Source organism: Lactuca serriola, chromosome 4 (assembly GCF_051521515.1).
Source record: "Lactuca serriola cultivar US96UC23 chromosome 4, Lser_US96UC23_V15, whole genome shotgun sequence".
Lineage (NCBI taxonomy): Eukaryota > Viridiplantae > Streptophyta > Magnoliopsida > Asterales > Asteraceae > Lactuca > Lactuca serriola.
In genome coordinates, this window is record NC_136411.1 from 265,396,250 (window position 1) to 265,414,835 (window position 18,586).

Genomic DNA, 18,586 nt, shown 5'->3' on the forward strand with positions numbered 1-18,586 from the left:
GGCTACCCGCAAACTTCCTTTGGATATCTCTTCTATAGACCGAAAGATAATGTTATCTTTGTTGCGAGGAGAGGAGTTTTCCGAGAGCGAGAACTCATAAGCCAAGGAGACAGTGGGAGGCAAATCGAACTTGAAGAGATTCAAGAATCGATAGATGAAGGAACCTCTACCGCTGGCGTTCAACCCGAGGAGGAAACTCCGGTTGAACCGATTGACGAATCCTTACCTCTTAGACGTTCCGATAGATTTAGAGTTCAACCCCAGTTTTATGGTTTTCATATTACTACCGAAGGGGACACGTATATTAGTGATGGTACACTAATAAATCTTGATGAACCTAATAGCTATAAGGAAGCCATGGCAGGCCCGGAGTCTGCGAAATGGAAAGAGGCAATGGATAGCGAGATCCAATCCATGTACGATAACCAAGTTTGGAATTTGGTTGATTACGTGCCCGAACGTAAGACCGTAGGGTGCAAGTGGATCTTCAAGAAGAAGACCGACGTGGATGGGAACGTACACACATACAAAGCGCGATTGGTTGCGAAGGGCTTTACTCAAACTCCCGGAGTTGACTATGATGAGACCTTCTCGCCAGTTGCGAAGATTAAATCTATTAGAGTGATGTTAGCAATTGCCGCATTTCATGATTATGAGATTTGGCAAATGGATGTCAAGACCGCTTTCCTTAACGGAAAGTTGGCTGAGGATGTTTACATGGCTCAGCCAGAGGGGTTTGTGGATCCGAAGCATCCGGATAGAGTGTGTAAGCTTGAGAAGTCCATTTATGGACTTAAGCAAGCATCTCGCAGATGGAATCTTTGTTTCGATGAGAAAGTCAAAGAGTTTGGATTTGTACGAAGCGAAGACGAATCTTGTGTATATGTCAAAGCCAGTGGGAGTATAGTAAGCTTCCTCGTTCTATATGTCGATGACATATTACTCATAGGAAACGACATCCCGACTCTGCAGGAGGTAAAGTCCTGGCTCGGGAAGTGTTTCGCTATGAAGGACCTCGGAGAGGCTTCTTACATTTTGGGAATAAGGATAGTAAGAGAAAGAAGTAAGAGACTAATTGGACTTAGTCAGAATACTTACTTAGAGAAGGTACTAAAACGTTTTAGTATGGAAAACTCAAAGAAGGGAGAACTACCGATACAAAGTAATGCCAAATTGAGTAAGACTCAAAGTCCGAGTACCGAAGCTGAGATAGCAGAAATGAGCCGAGTACCATACGCTTCCGCAGTTGGCTCAATCATGTACGCTATGACTTGTACTCGCCCTGATGTAGCCTTCGCTTTGAGCATGGTTAGCAGATATCAAGGGAACCCTGGCAAAGCACATTGGATTGCGGTGAAGAACATCCTTAAGTACCTTCGGAGAACGAAAGAATGGTTCTTAGTCCTTGGAGGGAGTGATGACTTGAAGGTGCGAGGGTATAGTGACGCCAGCTTTCAAACCGACAGGGACAACTACCGTTCGCAATCGGGCTGGGTCTTTACCCTAAATGGAGGAGCAGTGACATGGAAAAGTTCCAAGCAGGAAACCGTAGCTGATTCAACGTGCGAATCAGAGTACATCGCAGCGAGCGAAGCGTCGAAGGAGGCGATATGGCTGAAGAACTTCATCGGTGATCTTGGAGTTGTACCGGCCATAAAGGAGCCCATGGAGATTTTCTGTGATAACGAAGGTGCGGTTGCCTTGACCAAGGAACCGAGGGATCATGGTAGATCTCGACATATCGACAGAAAATATCACTTCATTAGACATCGTGTAGAAGAAGGACAACTCGTAGTGAAGAGGATATCATCAGAAGATAACCCAGCAGATCCGCTTACGAAGGGACTGAGTAGGGTTAAGCACTTACAGCATGCTAGGAGTATTGGGCTGAAGGATGATATTAGCATAGATTAGATTGTATTAGAAACGTATAATAGATAAATGTAATTAACATTTGATGATTAAATAAAGAAGTTTTATTTATGAGTAAAGTTACTATCACATGTTAGTTGTTTAACTATTGTTTCACTTTGCATGTTTTGACTTCCAGAATAATTGAGTTTATTAGCAATAATCGAATTATTCAAATGGTCCACAATCGTTCATATGTTGGGAGTAGATATGAATGAAGATTGTCGTGAATTGGTGTGTAGAGTGTCTAAATAGTGTTAGACATAGCAAGAGTTGCTGCAACGTTCATGAGTGCTTACGAACTGGTTTTGAGCATTGGAATAAACCCGCGCTTGCTGGAATCACTTTATGGAATACGATATAAAAGGTGATCGCAAGACGATAATATCATATGGTCTTAAAACCTAGATATATGGTTTATTATTTGTTATTTGATTGTGCATTGATAATGCGAAAACGCATCAGTAACTTGATGTTATAAAACGCATTGTTGTGTATAGTTGGTTAATGAATAAGTAAATGCATATAAGTCGAAGTTTATCTGTAAATTTTATCCTAAGAGGGTAGAAGAGATATCTTGGCCACTCGATGATTTGATTTGACTTATGTGCCGGGCCCGGTCAGAACTGAATTGATGTGTTCGATTAAGTTCTATGTCAAATAAATCGAAGATCGAGAAATCTAAATGCTAGACTAACCATTCCATAGGATTGTCAGCATGATATCTAACAGAGGATTGTACGATCCCTTATCTAAAGGACAAGATTGATTAGATCAGAGTTGACAGCGTCTTTGAGAGCTACGATTGCAAACCGTATTATACTTGTATAGTTACTAGACTTATCCAAGTGGGAGACTGTTGGAATAGTGTCTAAGGCTATAACTATATTCGGTGGTGCATGGTCCTTTTGGGTTGCCTTCACCATAGCAACTTGAAGGATGATTTGTTAAGAGAGAGTAAATATTATAAGGAATAATATTTAGCTATTTGATTAATATAAGTCATAGATTAATTGGTATTAATTTGGTGACTTAAAGAGATTAATTAAATAAGAGGGTATAAACTGTCAATTGTTTGATAGTTAGACTTTAGACTATAAATCCATTAGGATGGACTTTGGACGGTTTCTAAGAGCTTTAGGATAGCTCAAAATAGTCCATAAGGATATCTATGGAGTGGATTTGGATAGCCTTAAGTGAAGATTATCCAATTAGGGTTTAGGGTGAAACCCTTAAGGAGTCTAAAGGTATAAATAGGCCCTTGGGGTGTGGAATTCGAGGACAAGCTTTCAGAACCTAAAGAAAGGAACCTCTGGCCGAATTCCATCCCCTCTCCTCTCTCCTAAATCATCTTGCTTGCTATTGGTGTTTGTGAACCATCAGAGGAGTGACAATTGTGACTCTAGAAGCTCCAAGACAAGAAGATCAACAAGGAACTCAAAGGTATGATTCTAGATCTGTATTAATGTTATTGTTTAACCTAATTAGCCATTAGAAGTCTTGGATTCAAAAGCATGTTTGATAGAAAGCCTAGATCCAAGCAATAGGGTTTTGCATGCGCACATAGGAAAGTTCTTATGGCTAAAACCCAACAAGAACAACCATGCACTTCGGGTCTACTGTGTGACTGGTCCGCCGCACCGGCCTTCAGTCCACCTGGTCCACCCTCCGAGTCTAGCCATACATATCAAGTCTATAGTGTGATTGGTCCGCCCGCACCGGGCCTTCAATCCACCTGGTCCACTCTCTAAGTCTACAGTATGACTGGTCCGCCCGTACTGGGCCTTCAGTCGGCCTGGTCCACTCTCCGAGCCTCGGCACGTCTGGTCCGCCCTCTTGGGGCCTACAGCCTATCCGGACCGCTCGCTGGGCCTTTGGGACAACCGGTCCGCCCTGGGTATGTTGGCCTATAGCACAAAGCAGGACCCGCCTCAACCCAACCTCAGTCCAACAACCATGTGCACATAAACATTCAATCATACAACAATTCACATTCAATCAAGCCGATCTAGCAGATCACATAACATAACATCATCCTAACCAGGATACCGACCTAACCAGTCACTAGCATAGCATCATCCTATATACCAGGGTACAAACATAGCAAATAAATAACATAACAACGATACCCGGATCACATTCCGATAAAGGGCCGGCCTTGGTGGCTTAGACCCTGTTGATATAGTGAGGATAACTCACCTCGCAACTACCGACTGAAAAGATAAGACCAAGATGCTCCGACCACTGATACGATCTCCACCACTAGCCAACACCAACACTGAACTCAAAACAAATGCCAACAGTTACAAAATGCCCCTGGAAGTCAACTGGTCAACCCTTGGTCAAAGTCAAAGTCAAAGTCAAAGTCAACCTCCTGACTGACTCTGCTCGCCGAGTCAACCCGGTGACTCGCCAAGTCTCACAACTCTGAGTCCCCTCGCAATCAACTCACCGAGTCCTCCCTTGACTCGCCGATTCATGGCTCAACCAGAAGAAGGTTAGGACCTCACGACCAGACTCGACGAGTCCAAGAACAGACTCGCCGAGTCCAAGGCTATCTTCAACCTACTCGCCGAGTTGTTCTTCCAACTCCCCGAGTTCCTGCCCATCCTCAAGCAACTCGCTGAGTACACCTTTGTGACTCGCCGAGTGCCTCTAGATCTTAACCCATACAGAAGCCTTCCAGGCCATGCAGTTGATCCAAACCATAGATCTACCATTCTACAACCCATCCATTACGTAAAGTGGCAAACTTTACGTGAATCCAAAGAGATCTAGGCATTTTACACTCTAGGGCTAGGGTTTGGGACAAGATGGTTTCACCAAGCACTCATGAACAGGGACTTTAATGCACTCTAGACCTTCTCCATTCCAGCACTGAGGTAGTAACCTCAGATCCAACCTCCAAAGTCAAACTACCACAAGCTAATCTTTCCAAATACTCCAAAATGATGAATCTAGATCAATAACAGCCCAAGCAATGAAATAATACCTCAAAAGGAAGCTCCAAAAGAAGAGAAATCCGAATCTTTGCAAAGCCCCTTGCTCCAAGCCTCTTAACTCTCAAAGATCTCCTCCAAAATCCCTTCTCCAAGGTTCAAATGCTCTCAAATCCCTCACAAACGCGACTTAGGGTTTTCTGGACTTCAAGGGAGGGTAAAGAGGCTAAGGAGAGGGTATAATGTCCTTTAAATAGGGCTCATCCTCCGAAATTAGGGTTTTCTCCACTCAGCACCTACTCGCCGAGTCCAGCCTCCGACTCGTCGAGTTGGCCACTTAACACGCGACTAGAGTCACGACCCTACTCGCTGAGTCCACCCATGGACTCGTCGAGTTGCCCTTCCACATTTACACTTTGAACCTTGAACTTGCACTCCTGAACTTGGGATGTTACAATTCTCCCCCACTTAAATTAGGCTTCGTCCTCGAAGCCTGCGGCAACTCAACTCCAGAACTACTCCTGTAATGCACCACCTGGCATTAACCAGACCAGATTCCTCAAAACACAACCCCTGAAACCCAACTCTTCTCCTGCGGCATTCTGACCACCGCCTCAAGCCGGCCACCAGCCTCATCCTCAGATAACTCCACTTAACAGCCAAGTACCATTCCATGATACTTCACTTGCTCCAATCACGCCAATCACTTGACTCATTCGAGCTAGAAATAACCATGAACCACCAGAATCCTGATCGGAGTCCAACTCTATCCACTCCAGGTTGACAGAAGGACACATCCTTCAGTCTCAGAGCAACTCCCATGAGTTCTCCTCCGCAATCTCATACCCATGCTGGACTGGTTCTAACATCCCCGGGTTGGGAAAACCCGATGCACTAACGACACCTCCAAACATCCCCTAGGATGAATTACCACTACATACACAATTCCTTGATCAAAATCAAGCTGGGAATCCAAGACTCCATCCTTGCATCCCTTCCGAGCCTCTTGGCTCTACACCCTCGGAATTCCTTCCGTGACCTCGGCAGACATCCAAACCGGATGTGATTCCATACCACTGCCGCAAACACACCACTCAATGACCATAATTGGATCACTCCAATCATAACTCCGCACTACTGCTTTCACTTCCGTGAACTTACACTCCCTCTCGGAGCTACATTGCTTTCCCTTTCCTTACCAAGGAAATCCACTTGGCTGCCTTGACACTATCACAAGTGCCACTGTGCTCACCCAATATTACACTATTTCTTATAGCATAACCGCTATCCCATGCACCACACATACTCTGAATCTGATCGCAAGGACTCTAGAGTCCATGCACTACCTCCACTAATCGAGATCAATACCCGGGGCCAAACCCACAGATGCTATCACATCATGACGTACTCATTCCATATCCTCATACAGATCTATCAACACATGCAGAGTCTTCAGCATGACTGGACCGCCTTACCAGGCCTTCAGCCCATCTGGACCACTCTTAGAACCTTCAACAGGTCTGGACCGCCCTCTAGGGCCTTCAGCCTGTCTGGACCGTTCTCCGAGCCTTCATCCTGACTGGTACGCCCACCGGCCTTCAGTCTATCCGGACCGCTCAACTAGCATTCATCATCCCGCGTTATCCCTCCAGAAAACTCTCCCATGCATACCGTTCTAGCCCTCTAGGGGTTCTGAACTCTATCTCCACCCTACATACTCAAACCCGGCCTGATCCCAGGCCTTCCACAATCAATCACCCTTGGTCTACATCCCGCCCCGTCTGTCCGACACTTGCTCATACCAGCCTACGCTCGGTTGTCAAAACCGCTGTTAAATATCAACAGTTAAACAACCTCTCATGCTTATCGATCTTCTGGAGAATTCTCCAATTCTCCCCCACTTAGAGCACTGACTATCAACCACCGGTCGCTGTCACCGACCTCCCTCGACAACCCTACACAACACAAATCCTTACATGCGAACTGATTCCCACCAGAACGAGTAACCTTCACAGATTTACATAACAACAAAGATCATCCCGGGCTCGAAAGAAACTCGATCTTTAGCTAACCACTCCTCAGACTACAAATGCTACCCAACATTCTGACCAAAAGCCAGATTCCCACTAATAATCCTCATGAATGCTAACCAACGAAATTTCCAACACCAAACCCATAACCATACAACAACCCTTAAGGAACAACGAATACCATACCAGAAATCACACAACGAGACTAGCAAAATAAACAATACTCCACAATAATCACTAAATATCAAGACATCAAGAAAGAAACATACCCGCAAGTGCATTTGGCACTGCCCTGACCTCCTTCGCTGTAAGCTGAAAAGAACGACCCTGAGCCCTTGGGGGCTCCGCTCCACCCTGACCTCCACCCGTAATCCTCAAAGTGGCTGGTGCTGGAGCCTGCACCGGTCCTGCAGCAAGCTGGGGACAGTTGACCCTCAAGTGTCCAACCTGATGGCAATGATAACAAATCCTCAAATCCCGAACCGGGGCTGTCTGCCGACAATCCCTCGCATAGTGCCCCTCCTTTCCGCACTTGCGGCATGCACCACCGGACCTACAAACTCTGGTGTGACCCTTCCCACACTTCCCACAAGTGTGGCTTCTCGGATATCCCAATCTAGAATCAACGGTCTTGGACCGTTTCGGCGCCGACTGCAACTGCACCGGAGCCTGCCTCATCTCTCACAACTGCCACTCAATCTCCAACTCATGCCGCCTGGTGGCCTCCTACAATTCTAACAAGGTCTCGCACCTTTGCGTAGACACAAACTGTCTGATATCCCTCTTAGGCATACTCAGATATCGGGACATCTGAGCCTGCTCCGAAGCGAACTCAGGGCAAAACATCGCCTTCTCAGTGAACATCCTCATGATCTCCGTCACCGACTCTGAATCCTGCTCCAGCTCAAGGAACTCCTGAGCCAATCTCTCCCTCTCAACCCGTGGAACATAACGAGTGCTGAACATCTCCCGGAACTGATCCCATGAAACCGCAGCTCTGTGCGCATCCGAATATGACCCCGTAGTTAATCTCCACCAATCCTTCGCCCCGAGCCTCAACAGGTTCAGAGCACACCTCACCCTCTGATCAGCAGTGCATGAACACGTGAAGAAACACCCCTCCACGTCCGACAGCCATCTCATAGCAACAATTGGGTCCTGAACCCCATTGAAGGTAGGAGGCTTCGTATTATCGAATTCCCGATACTGAAAACCTCGACCGGCTCCTCCCCTGCTGCTACTACAGCCGCTGTAGCCGCCGCGGTAGCCGTCTCTGTGAGAGAAACATAGCGCTCATCAAAATACTCAATCATGGCGGTCTTGATCGACCCGAACAGTTCCGGCAAGTCGGCCCGGAACAACGCAGCAACCTCATCATGCAGGATCTCACAAATCCTAGCGTTTAACTCGCTTGTGGTCATCTGACCAATAACCTCGGGCGGTACTGACCCACCCTGACCGCCCTCTCCTGCTCCCGATCCTGACCCGGATCCGCTCCCAATATGCCTCGTAACCACCATACTGAAAAACACCACAAGATCTCATATACTTCCCACAAACCCGGGAACCAACTCCCAACCCAACCCTAGAGGTCATGGTTTCTTTGATATGCGTATGGGTCCTATGCTTTCAGTAGTATGGGCCCATACTACCTTCCACACCTACCCATATTTGTATCAAGTATTACCATAACACCCTAGCGAAAAACATACATAACAAGCGCTCAACCCTCACTCCTAGAGGAACACCAGAGATCTCCCACAGAGGAACCCTAGGCTAGCAGGCATCATAAATCAGGCAACATTATCATGAAATCCTGAAGATCCCTAGCCTAGTACTAGCATGCTGTTCTATCAAAGCTCAAAAACAAATATCATGTATGGTATTTTGGGGTTACTTACTGGCTCCGGCTGATCGTACCTCCGCGTCCTCCTTTACTCATTTTTGAAAACCATTTTAAATTCTCTTTTAAAAACTCTCCCTGATTTGAGACTGGATTTACACGAATGTTCCTCCAATTCACTCAAACGCAGGCTCTGATACCAACTTGTAACGCTCTAAAAATCTCAACCAATTAAAAATTTTCAAAAATAGCTCAGGTTCATAAAGTTATTACAAAAAGGTTTTCAATACAATCATTATTAGAGTCTTCCCAGAACCACAACATAAAACATAATCATGAGGAGCGGTACGATCACGCCTTTGCCTTGCCACGGTCTCCTGAAGAACCTGAAAAACATTAAACCACAACTGTTAGCCCGAAAGCTTAGTGAGATACCCCCAAAATACCAACCACATATACCATACACGCACAACATGCCATATCATAACAGAACACATAACAACCATGCACTTCGGGTCTACTGTGTGACTGGTCCGCCGCACCGGCCTTCAGTCCACCTGGTCCACCCTCCGAGTCTAGCCATACATATCAAGTCTATAGTGTGATTGGTCCGCCCGCACCGGGCCTTCAATCCACCTGGTCCACTCTCTGAGTCTATAGTATGACTGGTCCGCCCGTACTGGGCCTTCAGTCGGCCTGGTCCACTCTCCGAGCCTCGGCACGTCTGGTCCGCCCTCTTGGGGCCTACAACCTATCCGGACCGCTCGCTGGGCCTTCGGGATAACCGGTCCGCCCTGGGTATGTTGGCCTACAGCACAAAGCAGGACCCGCCTCAACCGAACCCCAGTCCAACAACCATGTGCACATAAACATTCAATCATATAACAATTCACATTCAATCAAGCCGATCTAGCAGATCACATAACATAACATCATCCTAACCAGGATACCGACCTAACCAGTCACTAGCATAGCATCATCCTATATACCAGGGTACAAACATAGCAAATAAATAACATAACAACGATACCCGGATCACATTCCGATAAAGGGCCGGCCTTGGTGGCTTAGACCCTGTTGATATAGTGAGGATAACTCACCTCGCAACTACCGATTGAAAAGATAAGACCAAGATGCTCCGACCACTGATACGATCTCCACCACTAGCCAACACCAACACTGAACTCAAAACAAATGCCAACAGTTACAAAATGCCCCTGGAAGTCAACTGGTCAACCCTTGGTCAAAGTCAAAGTCAAAGTCAAAGTCAACCTCCTGACTGACTCTGCTCGCCGAGTCAACCCGGTGACTCGCCAAGTCTCACAACTCTGAGTCCCCTCGCAATCAACTCACCGAGTCCTCCCTTGACTCGCCGATTCATGGCTCAACCAGAAGAAGGTTAGGACCTCACGACCAGACTCGACGAGTCCAAGAACAGACTCGCCGAGTCCAAGGCTATCTTCAACCTACTCGCCGAGTTGTTCTTCCAACTCCCCGAGTTCCTGCCCATCCTCAAGCAACTCGCTGAGTACACCTTTGTGACTCGCCGAGTGCCTCTAGATCTTAACCCATACAGAAGCCTTCCAGGCCATGCAGTTGATCCAAACCATAGATCTACCCTTCTACAACCCATCCATCACGTAAAGCGGCAAACTTGACGTGAATCCAAAGAGATCTAGGCATTTTACACTCTAGGGCTAGGGTTTGGGACAAGATGGCTTCACCAAAGACTCAAGAACAGGGACTTTAATGCACTCTAGACCTTCTCCATTCCAGATCTGAGGTAACAACCTCAGATCCAACCTCCAAACTCAAACTACCACTAGGTAATCTTTCCAAATACTCCAAACTGATGAATCTAGATGAATAACAGCCCAAGCAACGAAATAATACCTCAAAAGGAAGCTCCAACAGAAGAGAAATCCGAATCTTAGCAAAGCCCCTTGCTCCAAGCCTCTTAACTCTCCAAGATCTCCTCCAAAATCCCTTCTCCAAGGTTCAAATGCTCTCAAATCCCTCACAAACGCGACTTAGGGTTTTATGGACTTCAAGGGAGGGTAAAGAGGCTGGGGGAGAGGGTATAATGTCCTTTAAATAGGGCTCCTCCTCCGAAATTAGGGTTTTCTCCACTCAGCACCTACTCGCCGAGTCCAGCCTCCGACTCGCCGAGTTGGCCACTTAACACGTGACTAGAGTCGCGACCCTACTCGCCGAGTCCACCCATGGACTCGCTGAGTTGCCCTTCCACATTTACACTTTGAAACCTAAACTTGCACTCCTGAACTTGGGATGTTACAGTCTCACTCTCTTTAGTCAATTCATCACCGAAATAATGCAGAAAACGACAGTAGGAGGTTGTCGGAACCTCTTTCTACCACCATCAAGCACCCACTACCATCCTTCTCCACTGCCGATCACCACCATCTTCGACCTCCATCGCCACCGTAAATAAGTCCCCTCCACCCTCCTTTGTTGTTCCTTTGAATTTGAGGCCAAAGCAAGAATTGAAAAACTTTTTTATTCTTTTGTTGATACATGCACTCGACGGGTAAACAAGTGGTGATGACCTCCTATTCCAAAGTTCCATTTTAAATCTCAAAAATCCACCTTCACTTTCGATTTTTATTATAAAACAGGTCCCAAACTTTCAAACTACAAATTAAAATGTTCATAACCTACCCACTCAAAAAATTCTGTGAAAATAAGTCTAAAGTAATTAAACTCATTTTATTTAAATAGATTACACCCATCCTTGAGAATGTTTTGCAAAATAAATCCAAAAATCAAGCTTAGAATTTAAATAAATTAATTTAGTCCCTTATTTAAAAATTATTAACAAACTTAGTCCCATTCATTTTATTTAAATTTGTAAAATAACCATATGCTTTAGATAAATTACTAAACAACCCTCCACATATTAATTTATATTAAAAAATTCCTAGGAAGCAAAATTAATCTCGGAGGTTCGTGTTCAAGGAAACACATCTCGATTTATCGCATCAAATAGTCGAAACAACCCTACAACCGTACTCTATGGTGAGTATTTTATATTTTTACATGTTTTGGGGGAGAATACATTTGCTATAAAATATTAATTCATACAAAATACACATAAATATCATTATTTTATGTAAATACTAGACTAGTTTATAAAACAATGGTTTAAAATTTATATGTTGTAAATACATTAACTAGTTCCAACATTAATATGTCCATTTGTTATATTGTTAGAATAATAACATACACCGTGTTACTACAAAGCTTATACAATAAACATACTTAGTTATAAAAGCTAGTGCCTTATACTATACATGCATACCAATTATGCTTGGCTTTTATAAACTCCTTACAAATTCATTATGCCTAATAACTTATCTACTTATAAATTAGGGTTGATAGCTTTTCACCTACCTTAGTGAAAGGCCTTTTAGTGAGACTATATTCATTAACTTAGTCTAAACACACTTAGCATACCCACACTACCATAACCGTTAATCTTCGGAGCGAGACCCATATGTATATATCTATATGGGGTTGCATGTCCACCTTTGGTTGCTAGCTACAACTTCAAATGATAAATCGAAGCAGGTGACAGGTGTCTACTATCGTTACTACGACTTATAATGAAGTGATGTAGTGGATTTTTGTGGGTTGTTTGAAGAGATGATGTGAAGATTCCAAGCCTAAACACTTGAATGAGGTTGATGAACTTCTTGGAAAATGATCGTACCCTAAGAGGTTTAACACCTAATAATACGTGTAAATAATATGAAACTAACATGAAAGTGTAATAAAACACTAGATTAGTGGGATAAACTCACCAAAATTCTAAGGATGAACTTGGAGCTAAAATCCTTTGAAACTTGGAAATGAATTCTTAAGAGAAGAAGGAAAGTAAAGAGGAAGTAGGATGAAGAAATGGTGGGGTTTGTGGTATGAATTCGGCCTTTAGATAACGTGGTACGTGATGGGATGTTTACTTTGATAACTGGGGGATAATTGCTTGGAATTTTTCTAGGTATTAATCTACATGGTAAACCGATGAAGTATCCTATCACAAAGTCACCTAACCTTATCCTTTTGCTCCTCTTAAACCGAAATCCCTTTCAAATTTCCTTAATATGGCCGAAATCCCAAGTGATTTTAGCCTAGACTTGGTTTGATTTCGGCCTAGGTGGTCCTAGGCTTGTGATTTCAGTCCTAGACCCACTCTAGCTTGTGTTTTCGGCCATAGTGGGGTTCTAGGGTGGTGTTTTCGGCCTAGGGTGCTCTGGGGGGGGGGGGGGGGAGATTTCGGCCTTAAGTGGTCCCAAGCAAACCGATATTCCAAGGTAGGTGGGGTACTAGGCCATAAACTATAAAGCAAAGTATTAATTCATGATTTATGTTCCAACTATTTGATTTGTCTTGACTTGTTATAGTCTGTTTACTTTAAAGAGCTTGTTATAAATATGATTTCCAAGGTATATATATACTCATATAACTAATGCCCTTTAAGTGCTTACTTCAACCAAGATTTTCAAAGTATGCATATATACTTACATATATACTTGTCCTAATAATGTCCTTTTTGATTTCAAAATTTTTATGGCAACAATGTTACATTGTGGTTGTACTTATACATGGCTACATTTTAAACCTTGCTTAATCCAAAATTTTCCAGTTGTCACAAATGTTATATATATATATATATATATATATATATATATATATATATATATATATATATATATATATATTAGTTTATTGTGTGGATGGTAACTATTATGTGGATGCAGGATTGATTGTGGACCAATCATTCCTAACTAATTAAATGAAGAAGTATATTAAGAAATTAAAAAAATACATTAATATCAACAAAATGATTGTCAACGGTTCTCTAAAGGTATTTGTATACATTTAGCATCCCCATTTTATTAGGAAAAATTGGTATATGTTAATAACGGATTTGATCATCCCCAAATATCGCATAAACCGTATCACTAAACATTTCCATCAGAAGAGAAAAAGAATGAAGATAATGTAGAATCAACCTCAAAATCGGGTGATTCTGTTGATCAAATTTATATAATGATCGATTATTGTTAAGAGCATTCTTGAAGAAGTATTGTTCCTTGATTTCAGAGAACATCGACCGTGGAATACTGAGGAATACAAGAGCTAGTTCTTTCAAGTCAAAATTCAAGATCATCGCCACAACAATGTTCAATCTTCATGATGACGATGATGATTTCATTTCTCCACCACAAGGTACGGTTTTGGCATCTTTTTATTTTTTGTAGTTTCGATTGTGTCGATAAATTCCGATAGAAAATTAGGGAGTAGAAATTTTATTTTTTTTGATAAGAAATGTATTGGTGAAAACCGATGAAATCGAACTAGTATACTTGAGTGTGTGATCAATTTTATGGTTTTGTTAGGGTTTCTAAAAACGAAGGAACCGAAAATTCTATGAGAATACATGTCACTGTCATGGGTTTGTAAAGGTATTTTGTATGATTACATTAAAAAATCCTGATAGAATAATGTGAAGGACAAATGTATTGATTTTGCCAACAAATGTATGTTAGATATCATTGAAAGTGAACGATTCTACTCGAACTGGTGGTCAATTTTATGTCTTTGTTAGAGTTTGTTGAAATTGAACTAACCCTTAATTCTTTTAGAATACATGTAATTGTCATGAGTTTTACTAATAGTTTTTTGTTTGATTCCATTTGAATATTATGAAAGGAATGTCAAAGTTATAATTCATTTGCTATGGGGATTTTTATGCTTTTAGTGTGAATTTTTCTTTTTATGAAATTTTATGGGTTGTGTTACTTGTAGAAAATTTATATGGGAATATTCTGCAAGAGCAACACCTGAAAGATAAATGAAGGATTCTATGAGATCAACACCTGAAAAGAAGAAAGAAAAAAATAACTCCATCGATGAAACTTCTTAAGAAGAAAGCATCTGATGAATAATATGAAGAAGAAAAAGTATGGTAGGAAAAATGTATATGATATTGTTATATATAGATTATTATTCTTAATGAATTTATAAATAATTGTCTAAACCAAAGGGAATTGTTTTTAGATAATAATCAACTTAAATAATTTAAAAATATTAATTAATATGTAAATTTACACTATTACCTTTTTAATATGATTGGTGCGCAATCAATTATACATCCACACAATAGATAGATAATACACTTGAACCCACATATATATATATATATATATATATATATATATATATATATATATATATATATAGGTTCAAATGTTTGTCACATCTATTGTGTGCTAGAATGCACCAATAAAAATTTAGTAAAAAATATATGTATATTAAATGATCTACATAGTTATAATTCGTTTTATGGAAAATAATTTAATTCGTTATTAATGTCAACAATAATATTATTTTAGAATGAATTCGTATATAGAAGAATAAGAGTGTATTCTAACAGAATAAGAGTGTATTATAGTAAAATACACTCTCGTTTTTCATATTCCATGCAACTTTATTGTATTTTAAGTGAATGAGTCCAGAAACAAACAACAAACCCATACATAAACCCTAAGTATTAATTAATTCCGAAAGAATGTTATTGCTGACATTTATGACGATTTTAATTAGTTTCTATAAAAAGAGAATTATAATTGTAAATATCATTTAATATCTATTTTTATTTAATTAAATAATTAGTGCAATCTAATATACAATAATGTAAGAAACATATTAACCTAGTCTCTCTCTCTCTCTCTATATATATATATATATATATATATATATATATATATAGAGAGAGAGAGAGAGAGAGAGAGAGAGAGAGAGAGAGAGAGAGAGAGAGAGAGAGAGAGAGAGAGAGAGAGAGAGAGAGAGAGAGAGAGAGAGAGAGAGAGAGAGAGAGAGAGAGAGAGAGAGAGAGAGAGAGAGAGAGTATTCCACCCAAAACTAACAAAAGCGAAACTCATGACATATTAATATAACATGTACAAAGGGAATGAAAGCAGGCTAGGAGACAACTAATAGCACTGAAGCATAGAGGTGATGGGTTTATACCTAACATCTTTTTAGACTCTTGAAATCAGATGGTGAACTAAATCTTTTATGGTGGACCCTTACGCATCAAAGTTAAACACACAAAGGACTCCGGCACTAACAAAGTCAAACCCGTAAAATGCTGCACTTGATGTTCTAAAGGTTATCAGGATAATCATTTCTAGGTCTTTTTCTCTTTCACTATTACTATATGTATTGCATAAGCTCACTGGAAGTGATGTTGTTAGCCAGTTTCGATGTCGTTTCTATTGGATGTTGAATCCTTGGGGCAGCCAGGGCCCTCATGATGACCCGCCAATAATGGGTTGTAGCAATACCACCTTGACCAGAAAAGGTAGTTAAAGAAGTTTACGAAGCTTAGACCAGCTAATAACCAGTAGAAAAGGTCTAATCTGTCGTTGTTGAGGTTGTTGTCGCTGAGCCATCCACCATGGCCGGACCTAGAAGTGACCTTGTTCACAAGGGATACCAAGATAGAACTTATGTAGAATCCAAATGAGTATGAGCAATACGTCATTGCTGTCAAAAAAGATTGCATGCCTTCTAATGATTGCTTATAAAAGAATTCGATTAGCCCAACTGCAGTGAACATCTCTGAGACCCCAAAAACAAGAAACTGTGGTGCGATCCAAAAGATTGAGAGGGTTTCTCTCGGATCTCTCAAAGCCATTGTTCTTCGCTTGTTCTCAACTACTGCAGCTGAAACCATGGAGAATGTTGCAATGAAGAGCCCGACACCGACCCTTTGTAGTGGAGAGATTCCTGAGTCATGCCCTGTGATTTTGCGTGCAATGCGGACAAAGGCTGTCTCATAGAGAGGGACTAGGAATACTAGCATGACGTATGGGATGGATTGGAGGGATGCTGGAGGAATTTCAAAGTTTGAGGTGAGTTTGGTATTCATAATGCTACCTTGTTGAACAGAGAACGTTTGGAGTTGTGCTAAAATGGTGTTGAAGATGATGGTGCAGGCAAAAATGGGAACTACTGATATGAGTATCTTCACTTGCTCAACTTGGGACATAGTGCACAACCTCCATGGACTTTCATTGCTTCCAGTATCGTCTTGAATCTTAATACATGCTTTGTCCAAGAACCTGTAAGGAATTGGGGATGCAAAAGAAAGATAAAACTCATGAGTACCCTTTAATGACAATGAACGCGTTATCTCAATGCACATATTGATCCTTAAGTTTTGTAAACAAGACCTGAACTTATCGGTATGGAGGAGGCTGCTACCACCATGTGACTCGGTTGAGACATTATGGTGTAGGATGACTGTACTTTGGCTTCCATGGAGCATCTTAAAACTTGAAGGGCAAACTTGTTTCCTCTTCGTAATTGCAGCTACAAAAACCTGAAATAGAGGGGAGAAAAAGTAACCACAACTGCATGTATGAAGCTGCGAAGAAGAAAAGAGTTTAACATAAGATGTTATGTGTTGATTACTTGAGCAATCGGAGTGAATATACTTCCACAAGTAGGCTTGTTCCTATAAAGAGAAGTCCCCGAAAGTAAGCATATCAATCCGACAGCCATGGCAGCAGCTGAAACACCAAACCCTATATCCATCCCAGAATTTGTTTGCACCCAAACTAGAACCGTTAGTGCTATGAGCTCACCGATGCAAAATGCAAAATAGGCACAGTTGAAATAAGTCGATAGCTTCCTCGAGTCCTTTTTCCGGAATTGGTCAGCTCCAAGAGAAATTATATTTGGTTTTAGGCAACCACTTCCTAAAGCCACCAAATAGACGGCTGCGAAGAATATGAACTCCTTGAGACCTTGTGCTTCCTCACATTTGCTCACACTCGACGTCATGTCACATTTTGGTGGTCTAAGTTGAGGCAGATGAGCTTGTATAGATAGCAATATAAATCCCTACACATATAAAGTGAAATCAAAATCGTTGTTTTGCAATTTTATTATTATTTGAATAGCAAACATGAAGATTTAATCATCATATACAAACATATAGACTTACACATAGCTCAATGAAGCCGAAAAGTAACATGGTACGGAAGCTACCGAGGTAGGAGTCAGAGACAAAGCCACCAAGGAGAGAAAGTAGAAAGACGGTGCCAACAAAGTTTGTGACAACGTTGGCAGACTTAGATAAAGGGAAATGCATCTCATTGAACACATAAGTGATAAGATTGTTTCCAACCGCAGCAATAGCCATCATTTCGAATGACTGAAGTCCTGACCAAAAACATCAATTACATCTATTAGCCAGCAAAGATTCACACCACATACTACTAGATCTACATATTAGTCACAATATGCACGCTATCAATAACTTAAAGCTCAACCAGGATTCATATGGCTACAGTTCAGGAGGAGAATTACCGAGGATGGCAAGAGCAGCACGCATACCACCATGTTTGCCGGGCTTACAAGGTCTGCCTTTGGAATCAACATAGTCATCCACGCATGGTTCTTGTTTGCAATTCTCCCTATTCATTATCTTGTTTACAGAGGAAGTTATGGGCTTTTTTAAGTGAGGAAGTGTGTCCCTAGTTTGCTACTTATAATACCGTCCATGTTACAAGTTGCATCATTTTTGTGGATCCACAATTGACAAACCCGTCAAGAATACTACTTTTTAATGCATTAAGAATGAGTGATGGTAACCCGAGTGAGCCAAATTGAACCACGTTAAATGAACAGACCGGTACTATGTTTCTGATACTGCGCCATCTTGACTTCTGGGGGTTGACTTTTTTGTAGTGCTATAGTGTGACCCACAATTATCCCATTAAGCTTAGACTTCAAAACACTCACTTGCTACCTTTAATCATCGCTACGCC

At 41.8% G+C, this 18,586-nt stretch overlaps 1 protein-coding gene across 1 annotated transcript; it reads right to left on the minus strand.

The window, feature by feature from the left end:
• Nucleotides 1-15,669: 15,669 nt before the first annotated feature.
• On the minus strand, nucleotides 15,670-18,283 carry LOC145097000 (protein NRT1/ PTR FAMILY 4.4-like). Its single transcript, XM_079034456.1, has 5 exons — nucleotides 18,126-18,283; nucleotides 17,761-17,978; nucleotides 17,226-17,657; nucleotides 16,985-17,133; nucleotides 15,670-16,873 (listed from the first exon to the last, which is right to left on the minus strand). The coding sequence occupies exons 1-5, from the start codon at nucleotides 18,238-18,240 to the stop codon at nucleotides 16,000-16,002; spliced, it is 1,788 nt and encodes a 595-aa protein (XP_078890582.1). The 5' UTR covers nucleotides 18,241-18,283; the 3' UTR covers nucleotides 15,670-15,999.
• Between the last annotated feature and the right edge of the window lie 303 nt (nucleotides 18,284-18,586).